The 14,351-nt window shown below is 50.4% G+C and overlaps 2 protein-coding genes across 2 annotated transcripts in view; one reads left to right on the forward strand and one right to left on the reverse strand.

Moving 5' to 3' along the window:
- Window positions 1-416: 416 nt before the first annotated feature.
- Window positions 417-3,544, reverse strand: CIAO2A (cytosolic iron-sulfur assembly component 2A). The gene is made up of 5 exons (XM_083871198.1): window positions 3,397-3,544; window positions 2,474-2,638; window positions 1,947-1,996; window positions 1,582-1,627; window positions 417-877 (listed from the first exon to the last, which is right to left on the reverse strand). The coding sequence occupies exons 1-5, from the start codon at window positions 3,518-3,520 to the stop codon at window positions 780-782; spliced, it is 483 nt and encodes a 160-aa protein (XP_083727324.1). The 5' UTR covers window positions 3,521-3,544; the 3' UTR covers window positions 417-779.
- Window positions 3,545-4,111: 567 nt separating this feature from the next.
- Window positions 4,112-14,351, forward strand: part of SPG11 (SPG11 vesicle trafficking associated, spatacsin) — a gene marked incomplete at its 5' end in the record, with an annotated part of 29,260 nt that continues 19,020 nt past the window's right edge. Inside the window, 15 exons of the mRNA XM_083870668.1 lie at window positions 4,112-4,317; window positions 5,415-5,599; window positions 6,330-6,557; window positions 7,072-7,240; window positions 7,898-8,035; window positions 8,596-9,062; window positions 9,283-9,428; window positions 10,066-10,192; window positions 10,293-10,448; window positions 10,903-11,081; window positions 11,227-11,403; window positions 12,048-12,119; window positions 12,507-12,634; window positions 12,767-12,774; window positions 14,011-14,215. Of these exons, the coding sequence (XP_083726794.1) occupies window positions 4,112-4,317; window positions 5,415-5,599; window positions 6,330-6,557; window positions 7,072-7,240; window positions 7,898-8,035; window positions 8,596-9,062; window positions 9,283-9,428; window positions 10,066-10,192; window positions 10,293-10,448; window positions 10,903-11,081; window positions 11,227-11,403; window positions 12,048-12,119; window positions 12,507-12,634; window positions 12,767-12,774; window positions 14,011-14,215 (2,591 nt within the window). The remainder of the gene's footprint in view (window positions 4,318-5,414; window positions 5,600-6,329; window positions 6,558-7,071; window positions 7,241-7,897; window positions 8,036-8,595; window positions 9,063-9,282; window positions 9,429-10,065; window positions 10,193-10,292; window positions 10,449-10,902; window positions 11,082-11,226; window positions 11,404-12,047; window positions 12,120-12,506; window positions 12,635-12,766; window positions 12,775-14,010; window positions 14,216-14,351) is intronic.

Genomic DNA, 14,351 nt, shown 5'->3' on the forward strand with positions numbered 1-14,351 from the left:
ACTTACTCAGCTTGAGTTGTTATTTTTTTTCAATACAACTTGAAGTTGGGAAGTATTTTTTCACACCTGTACAAACCTGTGGAAAAAAAAAGAGGATTGTTATTTCCCTTCCTTGCCTCTTTTAATTAATTTTTTCAGCTAATTTGGCACTCGAGGGGAGGGGCCTGGCTGTGCCATGGAGCAGTTCACTGGTTTAGCAAAGGGAACATCCCCCCTGTTTGTAATGTTGAGTCCATTCCACATTTCCATGCCCCCAGGGAAGCTTTTTGGGGTTTATTAAAACAGCCACAAATTATTTTTCTGAATTAATTTCAGCTTTAATGAGGAAGCTGAATGAAATTAATTTCTTCTGACAGAAATCTAAACCTAATCCTTAAGAAAAAACCCAAAACAAACTCAGGACCCCGAAAGCAGCATTTCAGTACAAGAATCTCTTTTATTTTTTACAGTGCAGTGATTGAAACAATGTAGAAATTCAACTTGCAAAAACTGAATTTACATCACAACGTCTCTCAGAAGGCAATTCAAACGTTGCTTTGAATCACAAAATATTCCTCTGGACACCAAAAAAATGACAAACTCCCAGCCCCACACACTGGACTCTCCTTAGAGACCGATTCCTCATTTTTAAATCTAATCTTATAAACAATTTCTCTTAAAAAAAAAAAAAAAAAAAACAAAAACGCACAGAAGATAAAAAGAGCTCAAGTATCAAAGTCAAGGCCTTGATTATTATTGTTTTTGTCAGGCTGCAGCAGGGCTGTCCCCAGGGGGGATCCCTAGTCGGGCTCAGTCACACACTGCTCCACGATCTCCCGCAGGTTCGGGTTCTCCATGGCCGCCGCCACCCTCTCCTTGTCATTGATCTGCTTGTTGACTGCAAAAACACCCCAGGGCAGGGGTCAGGGGCTCCCAGGGACACCCCACAGGCCATAGGGGGGCTCAGGAGTGAAGGGCATTAGCAGGAGGGTTAGTGGGGAGCAGGGAAGGAGGCAAAGGAAAGCTCAGTCACACCAAAACAAACGTCGGAAATAATGGGTTTGGTCATTTTGGTGGTTCAGGAAAAGGAGTGAGGTGTTCTGGGGATGTGTCCCGAAATCAAGGGTGGAATTAGGGATAAATTAGCAACCCAGTTTGTAGCTATTTAAAAAAATCCCACTTTTGGCAGAGGCTGAAGGCTCAAGCCCAGGGCACTCCTCAGCTGCTGACTCTGCCACAACACCCACGTCCTGCAAACTCCCCTGCTGGAACTCTGAGCACTGAGAACTTGAGACTTTCTGTGCTGACACACCCTGCAAAACCTGACTGAGAAACATCCACGTTTGGTGTGAGGATTTCAGGACAGTGAGGCAATTATTCTCCTTTTTTAAACACAGCACCTGCCAGAACTGAGGGTTGTTTTTTGTTATAAAACCCAACCAGCAACAAGGAGGTGATCAGAGTCACCACAGCCTTGGGAACACCTCAGGGCCACTTGGTTCCCAAACTTTTACCGGGGATTAATTTCTGGGAAAGGCAGGGGAGGAGAGGACAGAGCACAGAGAGGCTGAAGCAGCAGCACCATGCACAAGCTCTACTCACTGTCCTCCTCTGTGGAATGTGTGCCCTCAGAGATGTAGATCTCCAGCTGGAGGAGAGAGCAGCAGCGTTAGGAGCACCACATTTCCTTCCTGGAGGGAAAATTCCACTCCACACACACACACAAGGCCTGGTGTCACCCCTGCTGCCACACCAAGGGACTGGGGACAAGAAATTCCCTTTGCAGGGTTCAGCTGAGAGCTGGAAAAACAAAATTACCACCTCAAAAAATCAACTGCAGCAATCCTCAGGTAGTTAATGCATTTTTTGGGTTATTATGCCCAAGTCTTTAAAGGTCTGTGAATTAATTTAGGGAAGGTGGCACTCGTTCATGGAATTTAGAACAGGCTCCAAAGCAGGCACTTTACCTTGTGTCTGAAAGGCAAACATCTCTGGAGTTTTACTCTTAAACAAAGGCCTGTCAAAACAGAACACAACAAAAGAGATTTTCCTGTAAAACTCAAGGTCTGAGGTGCATTTTCAGAGAATTATGTTTAACAATCAGTGTAAGTGGTAATGTGCTTTCGTATTCTGAGCAGCACAAGGCACAGAGGGAGAAGCAGAAAGTTGTAATTTTTCTTTTAATTTAAGAGCTGACAAATTGTTAATTAATGAAGTAACTGGGAGAATACAAAGAAGGAATTCTGTACCACTTCCCAGCACAGCTTTGAGAGGTTCTCTTTGAAGAGATTCCCTAACCTGACACAAACAGATGGGTGTCCCCATTTCTCTCTCTGGATTTGGGCTTTTATTTTTTGCTTGGTTTGTTTGCACTGGTGCAATTCCTGGCCAAACCAACACAGCCAGGCAAGGCTGGATCTGAACTGGGACTGATCCAGACAACCTCAAATCAACCTCAAGCTCTTTGTTTCTGATTTAAAGAGAGAGATCTCACCGATGAGAGTGGCCAAGGAGCAATGAGGTACTGTGGGTGTAAACCTGATGACGACCAGATATTCATCCTCCCCTATCTCCTGCACCTCCACGCCGTTCTCCGTCACCACTTCCAGTTCTTCCAGCGTGTTTGGCTTCTCCGGGTCCCGGATGGTCCGGATTATATCTGGGACAAGGGAGCGGGGATAAGGGATCTTTCCTGGGTTTTATAAAAGGTGTTTTTGTGAGCACCCCCCTTTCCCAGCACTGTTGGTGTTGCTCCTCTTTGGGAGCCCCAAAAATGATCCCAATAAGCTGAATGTGGCCCTTTTTCCCTGCCCTGAGCCCCTCAGGACCCGCCTCACTGCCCCGAACCCCTTGGGGTCCCCTCACTGCCCTGAGCCCCTCAGGACCCCCCTCACCGCCCTGAGCCCCTCAGGACCCCCCTCACCGCCCTGAGCCCCTCAGGACCCCCCTCACCGCCCTGAGCCCCTCAGGGTCCCCTCACTGCCCCGAGCCCCTCAGGACCCCCCTCCCAGCCCCTCAGGACCCCCCTCACCGCCCTGAGCCCCTCAGGGTCCCCTCACTGCCCTGAGCCCCTCGGGGTCCCCTCATTGCCCTGAGCCCCTCAGGACCCCCCTCCCAGCCCCTCAGGACCCCCCTCATTGCCCTGAGCCCCTCAGGACCCCCCTCCCAGCCCCTCAGGACCCCCTCACTGCCCTGAGCCCCTCAGGGTCCCCTCATTGCCCTGAGCCCCTCAGGACCCCCCTCCCAGCCCCTCAGGACCCCCTCACTGTCCTGAGCCCCTCAGGACCCCCTCACCGCCCCTCAGGACCCCCTCACCGCCCCAGCCCCTCAGGCCCCGCCGCGCTTCCCCTCCCTCAGCCCCGCCAAGGGCGAACCGGCACCACCCCCGGTGCTCCCCCCGCGGCCCCGGGCAGTCACCGTAGACCTCCATGGCCCTGTCGTGCTCCATGGCGCGGCTCGGGGGCGCATGGCGGGCGCTACTGCCGGGGCTCCGCCACACCCGGCCCAGCGCCTGCGACAGCAGCGCCAGCACCAGCGCCATGGCCGCGCTCCGCCATCGGCCCGCGGGCCGCGCCACTTCCGCGTGGGGCGGGGCCGGGGCGGGGCCGGGCAGAGCCAATGGGAGGGGAGAGACCGGAGCCACGCCCAGGGGTGGGCGGGGCGTGACCTTGTCTGCCCCTTCTCGGTGTCTCCGCGTGGAGCCGCGGGCGGGGGGGACACAGAGTGACCCGGGACACGGAGAGACCGCAGGACAGCCCCAGGACACAGAGTGGGGGACACAGAGGGACCCCCGGGACAACCCCGGGACACAAAGGAAATCCCAGGAAAATCCCGGCCCAGAAATGCCATAGGGATCCATCAGCAACAGAGATCAGAGGAAAGTACAGGGGCAGAGTAAAAATACAGAGAATTCTACTTAAAGACAAAAAAAATCCTATTTAAAGACCGGCGCGGCAGCAGTGGGGACTACAGCTCCCAGCGCGCACTGCCGCCCCGCGGTGCCTGCTGGGAGTTGTAGTCGCGGCTCGCGGCCCAGCTGACCGGAACGAGGGGCGGCCCCCGCTATGGCGGCGGCTCGGGGCCGGCGGCGCTGAGAACCGGGAGCAGCAGCGGCAGGAGGAGGAGGAAGAGGATGGCAGCGGCGGAGACCCGGCCCGAGCTGCGTGTGCTCCTGGTGCCCCGCTCGGGGGAGCCGCGGGGATGGGCCCGGGTGCGGCTGAGCAGAGCCCGGCACGCTCTGGGCGCCCTCCTGAGCCCCGCCGGCATCTACCTGGAGGCGCTGGGGCCTGGCGGGGCCGGGCGGGCCCGGGGCAGCGTCCTGCCCGGAGCCTGGGCCGAGTGAGTGCGGGGAGAACGGGGGGGATCGGGGAGTGTCCTGGCTGAGCCTGGGCCGAGTGAGTGCGGGGAGAACAGGGGGGGATCGGGGAGTGTCCTGGCTGAGCCTGGGCTGAGTGAGTGCGGGGAGAACAGGGGGGGATCGGGGAGTGTCCTGCCGGGAGCCTGGGCTGGGTGAGTGTGGGGAGAACCGGGGGGAATGGGGCAGTGTCCTGTCCGAAGCCTGGGCCGGGTGAGTGCGGGGAGAACAGGGGGGATCGGGGCAGTGTCCTGGCTGAGCCTGGGCCGAGTGACTGCGGGGAGAACCGGGGGGACACGGGGAGTTCTCCCCAAGCCCCGGCGCCGCCCCGGTGCTGGGCCATGTTCGGCTGGCTGTGCTCACGGCAAAACCCAGCCCAAACAAGAAGGGTTTTGTCTGTCGGGCTGTTGGCTTCACACCCCAGCCCTGAGTCCCCCGGGGTGACACTGGGTCCATGGTGGCTTTAACATCTGCTTTGGGTCTGGGATCTGCAGGCTCCGGGCACTGCTCAGAGACTCAGAACCCTGAACTGCTTCGGCTTTGGGGGACCTTAGAGCCCATCCCAGCTCTCCCTTCCCAGGGCAGGGACACCTTTCCCTGTGCCGGGCTGTTCCCAGCCCTGTCCAGGGACATTCTGGGGCTGGGGAGGGTTTCAGTGACAGGGTTTGCTCTCCCTGTGCTGGGCTGGTCCCTCTCTGCTCCCTCCCCATCACCATGAGCATGGTGACACACCTGGAGAGATTCTGGGCCCAAAAAACAGGGGAAAATCTGTAAATGGACAATGTGTTGTGCTGGCAGAGCTGGTGTTCTCCCTCCTGGAAATGCTGGAGCGGAGCATCCCTCTGTCCTGGGTGATGCAGTGAAAAAGGCGGGAGGATGGAAAGGCCTTTAACCTTGAGGAGGAGGAGCTGGGGTTCCTCAGGCTCTGTCCTGTCCAGGATGGAGCTGGGAGGGATGGGATGGCAGCAGAGCCTTCAGTACTGAAGGTGTTATCCATCACCAGTGCACAGCCAGAGCTGTCCAGCCTGGGAAATGGGAAATGGAATAAAGCAAATAACCTTCCTGAATGTTTTATCTTCAGCTTCCTGTGGGACAGCACAGAAGATGATGGTTTGCAGTCAAACAAGACAAAACTCCTGGCTCTTGGTCAAAGCCACGACCTGTTTGTCTATGAATTCAATGTAGAAGATGGAAAACACAACCCAAATTCACTGCACAGCTGTAAGGAAGAGACACTTAAAAAGCTCCTTGAAGCTAAAAGCATCAGTGAGTAAATTTCAGTGTGTTGTATGAAATATTGCAGGTTCTGCTGCTCCTGCTGGGATGGATCAGGCAGTGGGATTGAGCACTGGGGAATTTCAGGTCCCTCCACACTGATCAGCAAAATTCATGGGCTTGAGAAATAACAGGGACATTTTTGTATTCAAAGGTGACAGCGTTAGAAATAATCAAACTCTTGTAGGGTCACGTTTGAGTGATGCAAAGTTAAAAATAAATTTTAATAAAATGCATGCAGCCCTGCTCTCTCAAATTTTAACTTTAATTTTGGGACTGATGGGAAGGAAAGAGAGACAGGCTTATCAATAACCCTGCAAAGACTAATTAAACATTTAACCTTTAACCTATATTTTATAATTAGCAAACAAAGTACATAGTTAGAATGAGCCTTTAGTGATTGACATGTTCTTAAACAGTCTCTAAAAATATTTTATTTCCAAAGTTTGTAGCTTTTCTTCTCAGTGCTGACAGAAATCCTCTTTTGTGCTGATTTTTTTTATGTTCCTCATGGCATTGTCCACTGAAAAAGCCACATAAAAAGTTTTGGGAAATTGCTCTAGAATTAGTGCAGAAAGTGAGATTTAAACCAACCACTCCAACTTGTGTTAGGATGGAAACTGGGGCAATGAACCTGAGCTGTCATTTTCTTGGGATTCCTTTACAAATCAAAAGTCCCAGCTGGCTGTAACACGAAATTTAAACATCTGTCAATTTACAGGTCTGCCTTCGATTTCCTCTGTGAAGATTCTGTCTTTTGGAAACAACAAGTGCAAACTCCTGCTCAACCAGTTTATCCTTGTGCACCTGACCTTTCCTGGGGAAAATTCACCCCCAGAGAGCTGTGAGTGCTTCCCCCTGGCTCTGCCTCCGGGAGCTGTGGGGAGAATCACAGACTGCCAGTTCTGCAGGGGGATCCTGTTCCTGTTGGACACTGCTGGCTGGATTTGTATCCTTTGCAGGAGAGCTGGGGGAACATCAGCTGGGAGAACAAAGTTGCTTTTCTGTGCTGTCAGAGCTGAGTAAAAATGTCTTTAAAGACATTTAAGTGCTGGCTGCAAATGAGGTTGTGTAGCCAAATCCTGGTGATTTTGTGGAGTGCCCTGGTTGTGTATCCAGCGTTTCCCAGCTCCTCACTGAGTTTTTGGGTTTCATTAACAGGTTTGATTCCTGGCTCTGTGTATAACAGGCTGATTTCTGCTGTCACCTCACTGCTTAATTAAACAGAAATGATGAGCAGGCACACAGGACTCAGAGTTTAGGGGGGCAGCTCTGTGTGCTGGGGGGCTCAGAGCTGTCAGTCCCTCCAGCTGCTGGATTTAACCTGTTCCTGGCCCATTACAGCACAATAAAGTCAGGTTGGCTTTTCCTCCTCTTGGAGCCAGAATTCAGCCCCTTCCCCTCGTGTGTGACTCCCCTGCTGGGCATTCCATGGCCTGGGCTTTTCCTTGATGCTGTTACAGACATTTTTGACTGCACTGATGGTGCCCTGCTGGGGAGGGTCAGGGTGGGGGCTGGCCCGGCCCCTGTGTCCCCCCTGGCTGCCCTGGCAGTGTCCCCTGACCTCAGCACGGCCGTGGTCACCAACTCCTGCCACTGTGCCCTGGCTCTGCAGCTCAACACCTACTTCAGGTACAGCTCCAGGGGGGGGTTTTGGGCTGGGCTGACCCTCTCAGGTCCCCAGTCTTGGCCCTGTACTCATCAGCTTTTCATTCTGACTTCTGAGAGCAAAAACTTCCTCTTGGTTTAAAAATTATCCTTTCATTATTTGCTCTAATTTATTCTTTGTCACTGTCACAAAAAAAAAAACCCCAAACTCTATCACATCTCTCTATTTTGATCTGTTAACAGGTAGATAAACTTTGTTTTGCCCTTTATTTTTTTTCCTTAGGAAGATTAGGAGCTAAACTTCGTCTTGCCCTTCATTTTTTTTTCCCCAGGAAGATTAGGAGCTAAACTTTGTCTTGCCCTTCATTTTTTTTTTTTTTCCCAGGAAGATTAGGTGCTCTCAGTGCCAGGGGTGAGTGGTAGCACCTGTTAGAAATACTGTAGGGTATGGAATTATCAAACTCTACAGGTCACAGCTGTGCTGATTTAGCTTGATAAATTAGGGCTCGGTGGTAATTAAGAGGTGGAGTCCACCTCAAAAGGAAAGAGCATCAGGTTGTGATGGCTCACCTGTTACCCTGAGAGAAAACTGCACCGAGAGCTCCTGGAGGAGTTAAACATGAAAAAAAATCATCTTAAACCATCTGAACAAGGTAAAATTTCGTATTTATTTCTTTACAGACAGTTCCCTGAACATTTGCTCTGTAAGAGAGATCCTGAAAGTCTCCCAGTGAAGCCTCCAGAGGGGCTGGATGAGGATGAGGTGGCCAGTTCTGAGCACAGCATGGAGCTGCTGTCCTCCCCTTTCCGCACAGACAGGTACAGAGGGGAGGAGCCTCCTGACACAGCCTGGCCTTTATCTCCTTTGGGTCATTGAGAATAAACTGCTGATTTGTTTTTTTCACTTGCAGTTGTGACAGGTAAAATCAGGCCGTTCTGCTGTAAATCTTTGGAATTTAGGGTGGACCAAGACAGCTTTACCTGTGGCACTGAACAGTTTCCAAACAGGAATTGCTGCTTAGGGATTACTTTTTAGTCTTAGAGTATTGAAACTAATAAAACATGCCAATTATAACTTTATGTAGAGATAAGAAAGATTCAGTTCTGGAATTAATTCTATTATTTTTTAATTGATGAGGCATTTTCTGTGAGGAAAAGAAAACTTTTTACTGGAAATGCTGAACGTGGACCTTGTTAGCTGCTGCAGCTGTGGTCACTCAGCTTGGCTGCAGGGAGTATTTAAATGCAAATAAGGAGGCCATGGGAAGGTTAAAACGCAGCGTGCTGGGTGGATTTTATAAGCTCAAAATGTATTTTATTTAACTGAGAAAGCTTTACCTGCCTTGTTGTTGGGGTAATACCTGGTGTTCCCTCCACAGGTCCTGGAAGGCACACTTATCCTCACTGTGGGACAGAGTGAGGAGAAGAAGACCACCAGCTTCTCCAGATCTGGTGGACAACTCCAGTTTGCCTTGGTATCAGTTTTTTACCCATCTGGAAGATCATGATCCTGAAATCTGTGAGGATCCAGAGAGGATGGTGGCCTTTGTTCCCCGGGCTGTTACATGGGCAGCTTCCCGAGCCCTGCAGAGCCAGGGTGCAGCCCCTGGGGATACAGGACAGCACTGGACACAGATCCCTGTTGGAGCAGCCCAGGAAATGGTGAAGCTGGAGTGCAAACTGGTGACTGGAGCTAAAGCTGTGTTCGTGGTGCTGGCACAGGACACGGGGCTGTCCCTGGCGCTCTGGGATTTTGAGTCCCAGGAGGCGACGTGTTCCCACTTCGGGAGAAGCAGTGTCTACGTGGAGAGCAGTGCAGAGGTGCCACTGTGTCTGCTGCTGACAGGTGAGGGGGCACAAACTGGCCTGATGCAGCTGCTTTAGGGGTTTTTTAGTGTTTTACCTGGCTGCTCTTGGGTAACTTCCATTGCATCCCTGCCCGGGTGAAATCCAACTGGAGCCGCTGCAGCTTTGCCTCACTCTTTTGGAAACAGCAGTGGGTAGAAATGCTGCTGCCCAAAGAGTGGCTGCTCTGTCTTTATTTGTGGCTTGGTTCTGTCATTCAGAGCGTGGTCTGTCCCTGATCCTGTTTGGATTAACCCAGGAGGAGTTTCTGACCAGGCTGATGATGTTTGGCAGTGCTGGTGTCGTGGATTCCGTGTGTCACCTCAATGGGTGGGAGAGGTGCTCCATCCCCATCCACGCCCTCGAGGTAAGGAGGGAATAAACTCCCTATTTCCAGTTTTGAATGCACTTTAGCAATGTCAATGAGAGTTTAGACACAATTTGAAGTCTGCCTCAAACCTAGAGGCAAAAGGAAGTGGTTTAGTTATTAAACAAACAGTAAAACTCCAAGCAGGTGAGTGACCCAGAGGAAGAAATCCAGCACCAAATGTGAGTGAATGCACATTAATAAAATAAAAGAGAATAAAGCAGTGCGCAAAATTCCCTCTTAATTGGACCCAAAAGCAGCTTTGCCAGTTTCTGCAGCAGTTTTCGTCCTCTTGGAAAATGTTAAATGTGAAAAGAAATCCTTGGAACTGGATTTCTGTATTTATTGTACTGTTCTTATAAAATTGCTGTAAGTTTATTCAGAGTCCTGATTCTCACAGTACTCGCTTTGTATTGCTGTAATAATATTTTGTGTGTGGAGATACAGGGCAGGCTTTGAGCAGAGTACTGTGCAGGTCACCTTGTTATTTCAGGCTGCTGCAGGTGCTGCACACAGAATTTCAATCCCTTCTGGGTTTTTTTGTGTGTAGATTGTCCCTGAGGATGGAACAAGAATCCCAGCACCATGTGTGGGTTTAGAATCCATGCCTAATTATTCTGTTTTCATGTTTGTCTAGGCAGGTTTGGAGAATCGCCAGCTGGACACAGTGGATTTGTTTTTAAAAAGCAAAGAAAGTGTTTTCAGCCTGTCTGCACCCTGCCCTGAGCACCCTGGGGATGAGGTGTCCCAGTCCTACCTGAGAAGTGAGTGCAGAACCTGCAGCTGCAGAGGTTTATCCCATTCCCTTCTCCCTGTGCCTGAGTGCAGGATGCAGGTGTGTGAACTCTTTTGGAACCATTGCAGATTTGGAGGAGCTCAGGCCAGCTCTGAACTTGCTCTGCTCAGCAATCCAGGAGAATGATCTGGAGCCTCACAGCAAACACTTCTCTGAGCAGCTCCTGAGCCTCACCCTGACTTTCCTCACCAAGCAGCTGGAGGAGATCTTTGTGCACACACAGGGTAAGATCTGCTGGGTCATATCTACTCATGTATCATCATTTAAGGAAGTGAGAACGTCTAATTCTTTTAATTAAAAGCTTAAATTTGCCTAGAATTAAAATGAAAATACCAGAATTAAGTGAGTAGTGAAAGATGTTCATCCCTGTGCTTTAGGTTGGATTTCACTGACTAATAATTGGTTGGATTAATACAAAATTTCAGTTCTCCTTTACTGTTTTCTGGGCAGGAAAACCCCTGAGGGAGGGCAGGGAGCTCTGTGGGGTTGTGGCTGTGTCCTGGCAGGGTGCTGGGAGTGCTGGGCTCTCACTGCCTGCACAGGGGACAGAGCTGATGTGCTCTTCCCTCTGAGGACTTTCTATTTATTCACCAGCACATTTATTAATTCAGCCTTGCTAAACATTAAAATCCTGTCTGATCATTCCCATTGAACTGATGTCTGGGGTGCTTTTGGCAGAACCGGATGAATTCCTGCAGAAGGCTGCAGATATTTTAACTGACTACATCATCAAGCTGAGAAAATTCCTGAGGAAATACCCTCGACCCCCAATCCCTCCAGAGCACACTGGAGCTGAGCTGGATGAAGATCTGCCCGAGATAGAGGAGAGCCAAGAGTGGGAAAAACTGACACCAGAGGTGAGAAGGAATAACTCAGATTTTACCACTGTGGGGAAATTTATATAAGGAGATAGTTCCACAAAAATGATCTTAAAGTTCTGAGGAAGAAAATCAACCTAAGGATGATGTAGATGAATTTTTACTCCATGTTTTTTCCCTTTAGGAAGTCATTGCTGAGGCCATCCTGAGCAACAAAATCCCAGAGGCCCAGATCTTCTTCCGAAGGCAGCAGCATCCTGCTGAGAGCCTGCAGGAGTTCATCCACACAGGTCTGAGCCTGGTCTATGACTGTCTGCTCAGGGGCAGCACCAGGGAGGCCTCGGAGCTGCTGAGGAACATGGTGAGAGGGGTTCAGGGTGGTTCTCACTGCTCTGGGATTGATGAGAGCATGGGGAGCCCCTCAGGGGGCTGTGGGTGTGTTGATTCCTCCAGGAACAGGGGAATGAGTGAAAGTTGGCTTTTTGCAGAGCTGCTGGGGCAGCCAGGCTGTGGGGGTGTTGGCTGAGGTGAGGAGCAGCAGGGCAAGGGTGGCAATTGCCATAATCCTGAGCCTTCTGATGATTGTTTACACACTTTCCTTCAAAGTCTCTCAAAACAATGTAGATTGTTTTCATTCCTCTCGGTGATGGACTTTTGGATTGGCCACTGGGGTCAGAGAGGTGTTTGTTCCTCTCATTGACCAAACCCCAAATCCTATATAAACCCTAAATCATAATAAACTGCCCTTCTTTTCCCTGCTCCTGCCTGACAGGTGAGTGTGGTTCTTTCATGTCCATAATTGCAACAGGTGGCTCTGCCTGGGGAGGTGTCCCTGGGTTTGTTCCATCAGGGACATCCCTGTGGGAGCTGTGCAGGGACTGTTTTCCAGCGCTGTGTGCTTTGGGGAGGGGAAGGCAGCTGTGTTTGATCTGTGTTTGTTCTGTGTTTGATCTGTTCAGTGCATTCTGTGGGCAGGTCTTACAGTGAGTGTCTTCTCTGTGCCAGGGCTTTGACGTGCAGCAGGAATTTCACAAGATCTGCTTTCACACCCAGGACAGACACGTCAGGGACCTGCTGGTGAGTGCCCCAAAGCTGCTTCAGCCCAGACCTGAGCCCTCAAATGTGTTTGTGCTGAGGGAAAGCCTGCACTGAGCTGATCTTCAGAGCAGAGACACCCAGGGCTTGTGCTGCATCCTCCCAGTGCAGCTCTGCACCATCCCTGTCCCTCTGTTAAAATGTCATTTATTTGTCCTGACTCTGATCTGGTTCTCTCACACAGCCTGGAGTCCTCTTGTCATTTAAATGTATGACCCTCTGCTTCCAGCATTTTTTTCCTGCAGTTGGTTAATTGTTTGCACTTGCAGGATCATTTACAACTCAAATATATTAAATACAGATAAAAACGGGGAGCCATTGAAGGGGATACTTTAACAGTTGGAGGTAACACTTTAATTTGAATTAAAGGTGAAAGTCTTGCAAGAAGAAAATTATTTTTCTGAAAGAGAGAAGAAAATGATAGACTTTGTGCATCAGGTTGAAAACCTCTACTCAGAATCCTTCCAGGAAAATAAAGAGGCTCAGTCTCTTCCCAGGTAATGTGGGTTATTACTTTTAATTATTAATTAATAGCATTAATAGGATTTAAAATTACATTCTGTGAGATGAACTGCACTAACAAATACAGACTTTAATTTCATTAATTTCACACTGGTCTTCATTTGCAGAAATCAGAGTCAGTGAGTGATTTTCTCATTAATGTAGAGTTGCTGTCATGTTCTCTCATGACAAACCATTGTGAGGGTGACAGAGCTCTGCTGCTCCAAATGAAGCTTTTTAAATAATAATAATATTAGAATTACCACTCAGTTATTCATGTTCAGATGTTTGCTCTGTTTTTGATCTGTGATATCTACAACACAGCAAAACTAAATAATCAGGAAAAATCATTTTACAGTTAAATAATGCTAAAACTGTTACGATACTCATAATTTGATGTGTCAGCTTTGGAAAAACGAGGCAGTTCTTTAGTTGTGACGAATGGGAGCTTTGCTGAGCCTTGCTGAGGTGCAGTTTGTTGGGCTGGGGGCAGCTCAGCCCAGGCTGACCCCAGCCCATTGCAGTTTCAGCAGCTGGAGGAGGGAACAGGAGCTGTGCAGGCACCAGGCACTGCTGAGCTCCCAGCTGGGCCCCAGCAGCAGGAGGCTCAGGGTGATGTTTAACTGGGCTCTCTGCTGGGATGAGCTGCTGCAAGAGATGATTCTGCTCCCCAGGAAAACACCACAAGGCAAGTGTTGTGGCCCTGAAGTGGGAATTCAGCTCTCTCTGGCACAGCACACAGCCCCTGTGTGGGGTGACATGGGCACAGTCACAGAGGGGACTTGTTTGTTGTTGTCAGTGGAGGTGGGTGAGGGTGGGATTCATCCTGTTCCATCCTGGGGCTGGGCTGATCCTGTAGAGAAGGGTTGGGAAGGAGCTGGAAGGGACTTGCTTGAGGCATGGCCATGTGTGAGTGCCACCCCCTGCCACCCCCTGTCACCCTCTGCCACCCCCTGTCCCACTCCCTGCCCTGGGAATCCCTTCCAGCTCTGCCAACACGAGGCACATTGACAACTGTCATTAAAAATGGGTACCTGGAGGGACAGGACACAGGGAATGGCTTCCCACTGCTAGGGGGTTATTGGGAATGGGATATTGGGCAGGAATTCCTGCCTGGGAGGGTGATGAGGGGCTGGGATGGAATTCCCAGAGCAGCTGGGGCTGCCCTTGGATCCCTGGAAGTGTCCAAGGCCAGGCTGGAGAGGCTTGGAGCAGCCTGGGACAGTGAAAGATGTCCCTGCCCAAGGAACTGGATGCTCTTTAAGGTCCCAACCCAAACCATTCCACAATTCCATGTAAGAAAATATCAATATTTCCCTTAGGGCTGTTTCTGTGTGTGCTGCTTTCATCCCTTTGCCTTTCTGAAACACAGAACTGAGGAACTGCAGTGCTGAGGTTCTCTGGATGCACCTGACAGCCCAGCATGACTGGCCCAGTGTCAGTGCCTGGATTGAGGAGTCAGAGCCCAGCCAGGCTCCCTGTGGCCCAGCCTGGCCCCCCCTGAGCCCTGACATCGTGGACAGGAGCACTTTGTGCAGCACCTACATGAGACAGGACATCCTCAACAAGCTGGCCAGGTAAGGCTTCTCACTGCCTCTCCTTCCTGGGTGAAGCCAAAATCAGAAATAAAATCCTTGATCATATTGGTATATAAAAATATGGCATATTTTTATACTGCTGCTTTTGGGAACAGCACAAATCCAGTGATAAATG

This window comes from Zosterops lateralis, assembly GCF_965231275.1.
Source record: "Zosterops lateralis genome assembly, chromosome: 13".
Taxonomy (NCBI): domain Eukaryota; kingdom Metazoa; phylum Chordata; class Aves; order Passeriformes; family Zosteropidae; genus Zosterops; species Zosterops lateralis.

Bases quoted from the DNA above. Each gene is read 5' to 3' on its own strand.
- CIAO2A (XM_083871198.1), bottom strand. From the start codon at position 3,520: ATGGCGCTGGTGCTGGCGCTGCTGTCGCAGGCGCTGGGCCGGGTGTGG. The intron at 2,639-3,396 runs GTGACTGCCCGG...CCCTTGTCCCAG, and splicing joins CAGGGCCATGGAGGTCTACG to ATATAATCCGGACCATCCGG. The intron at 1,628-1,946 runs GTAAAGTGCCTG...TCTCTCCTCCAG, and splicing joins GTTTGCCTTTCAGACACAAG to CTGGAGATCTACATCTCTGA.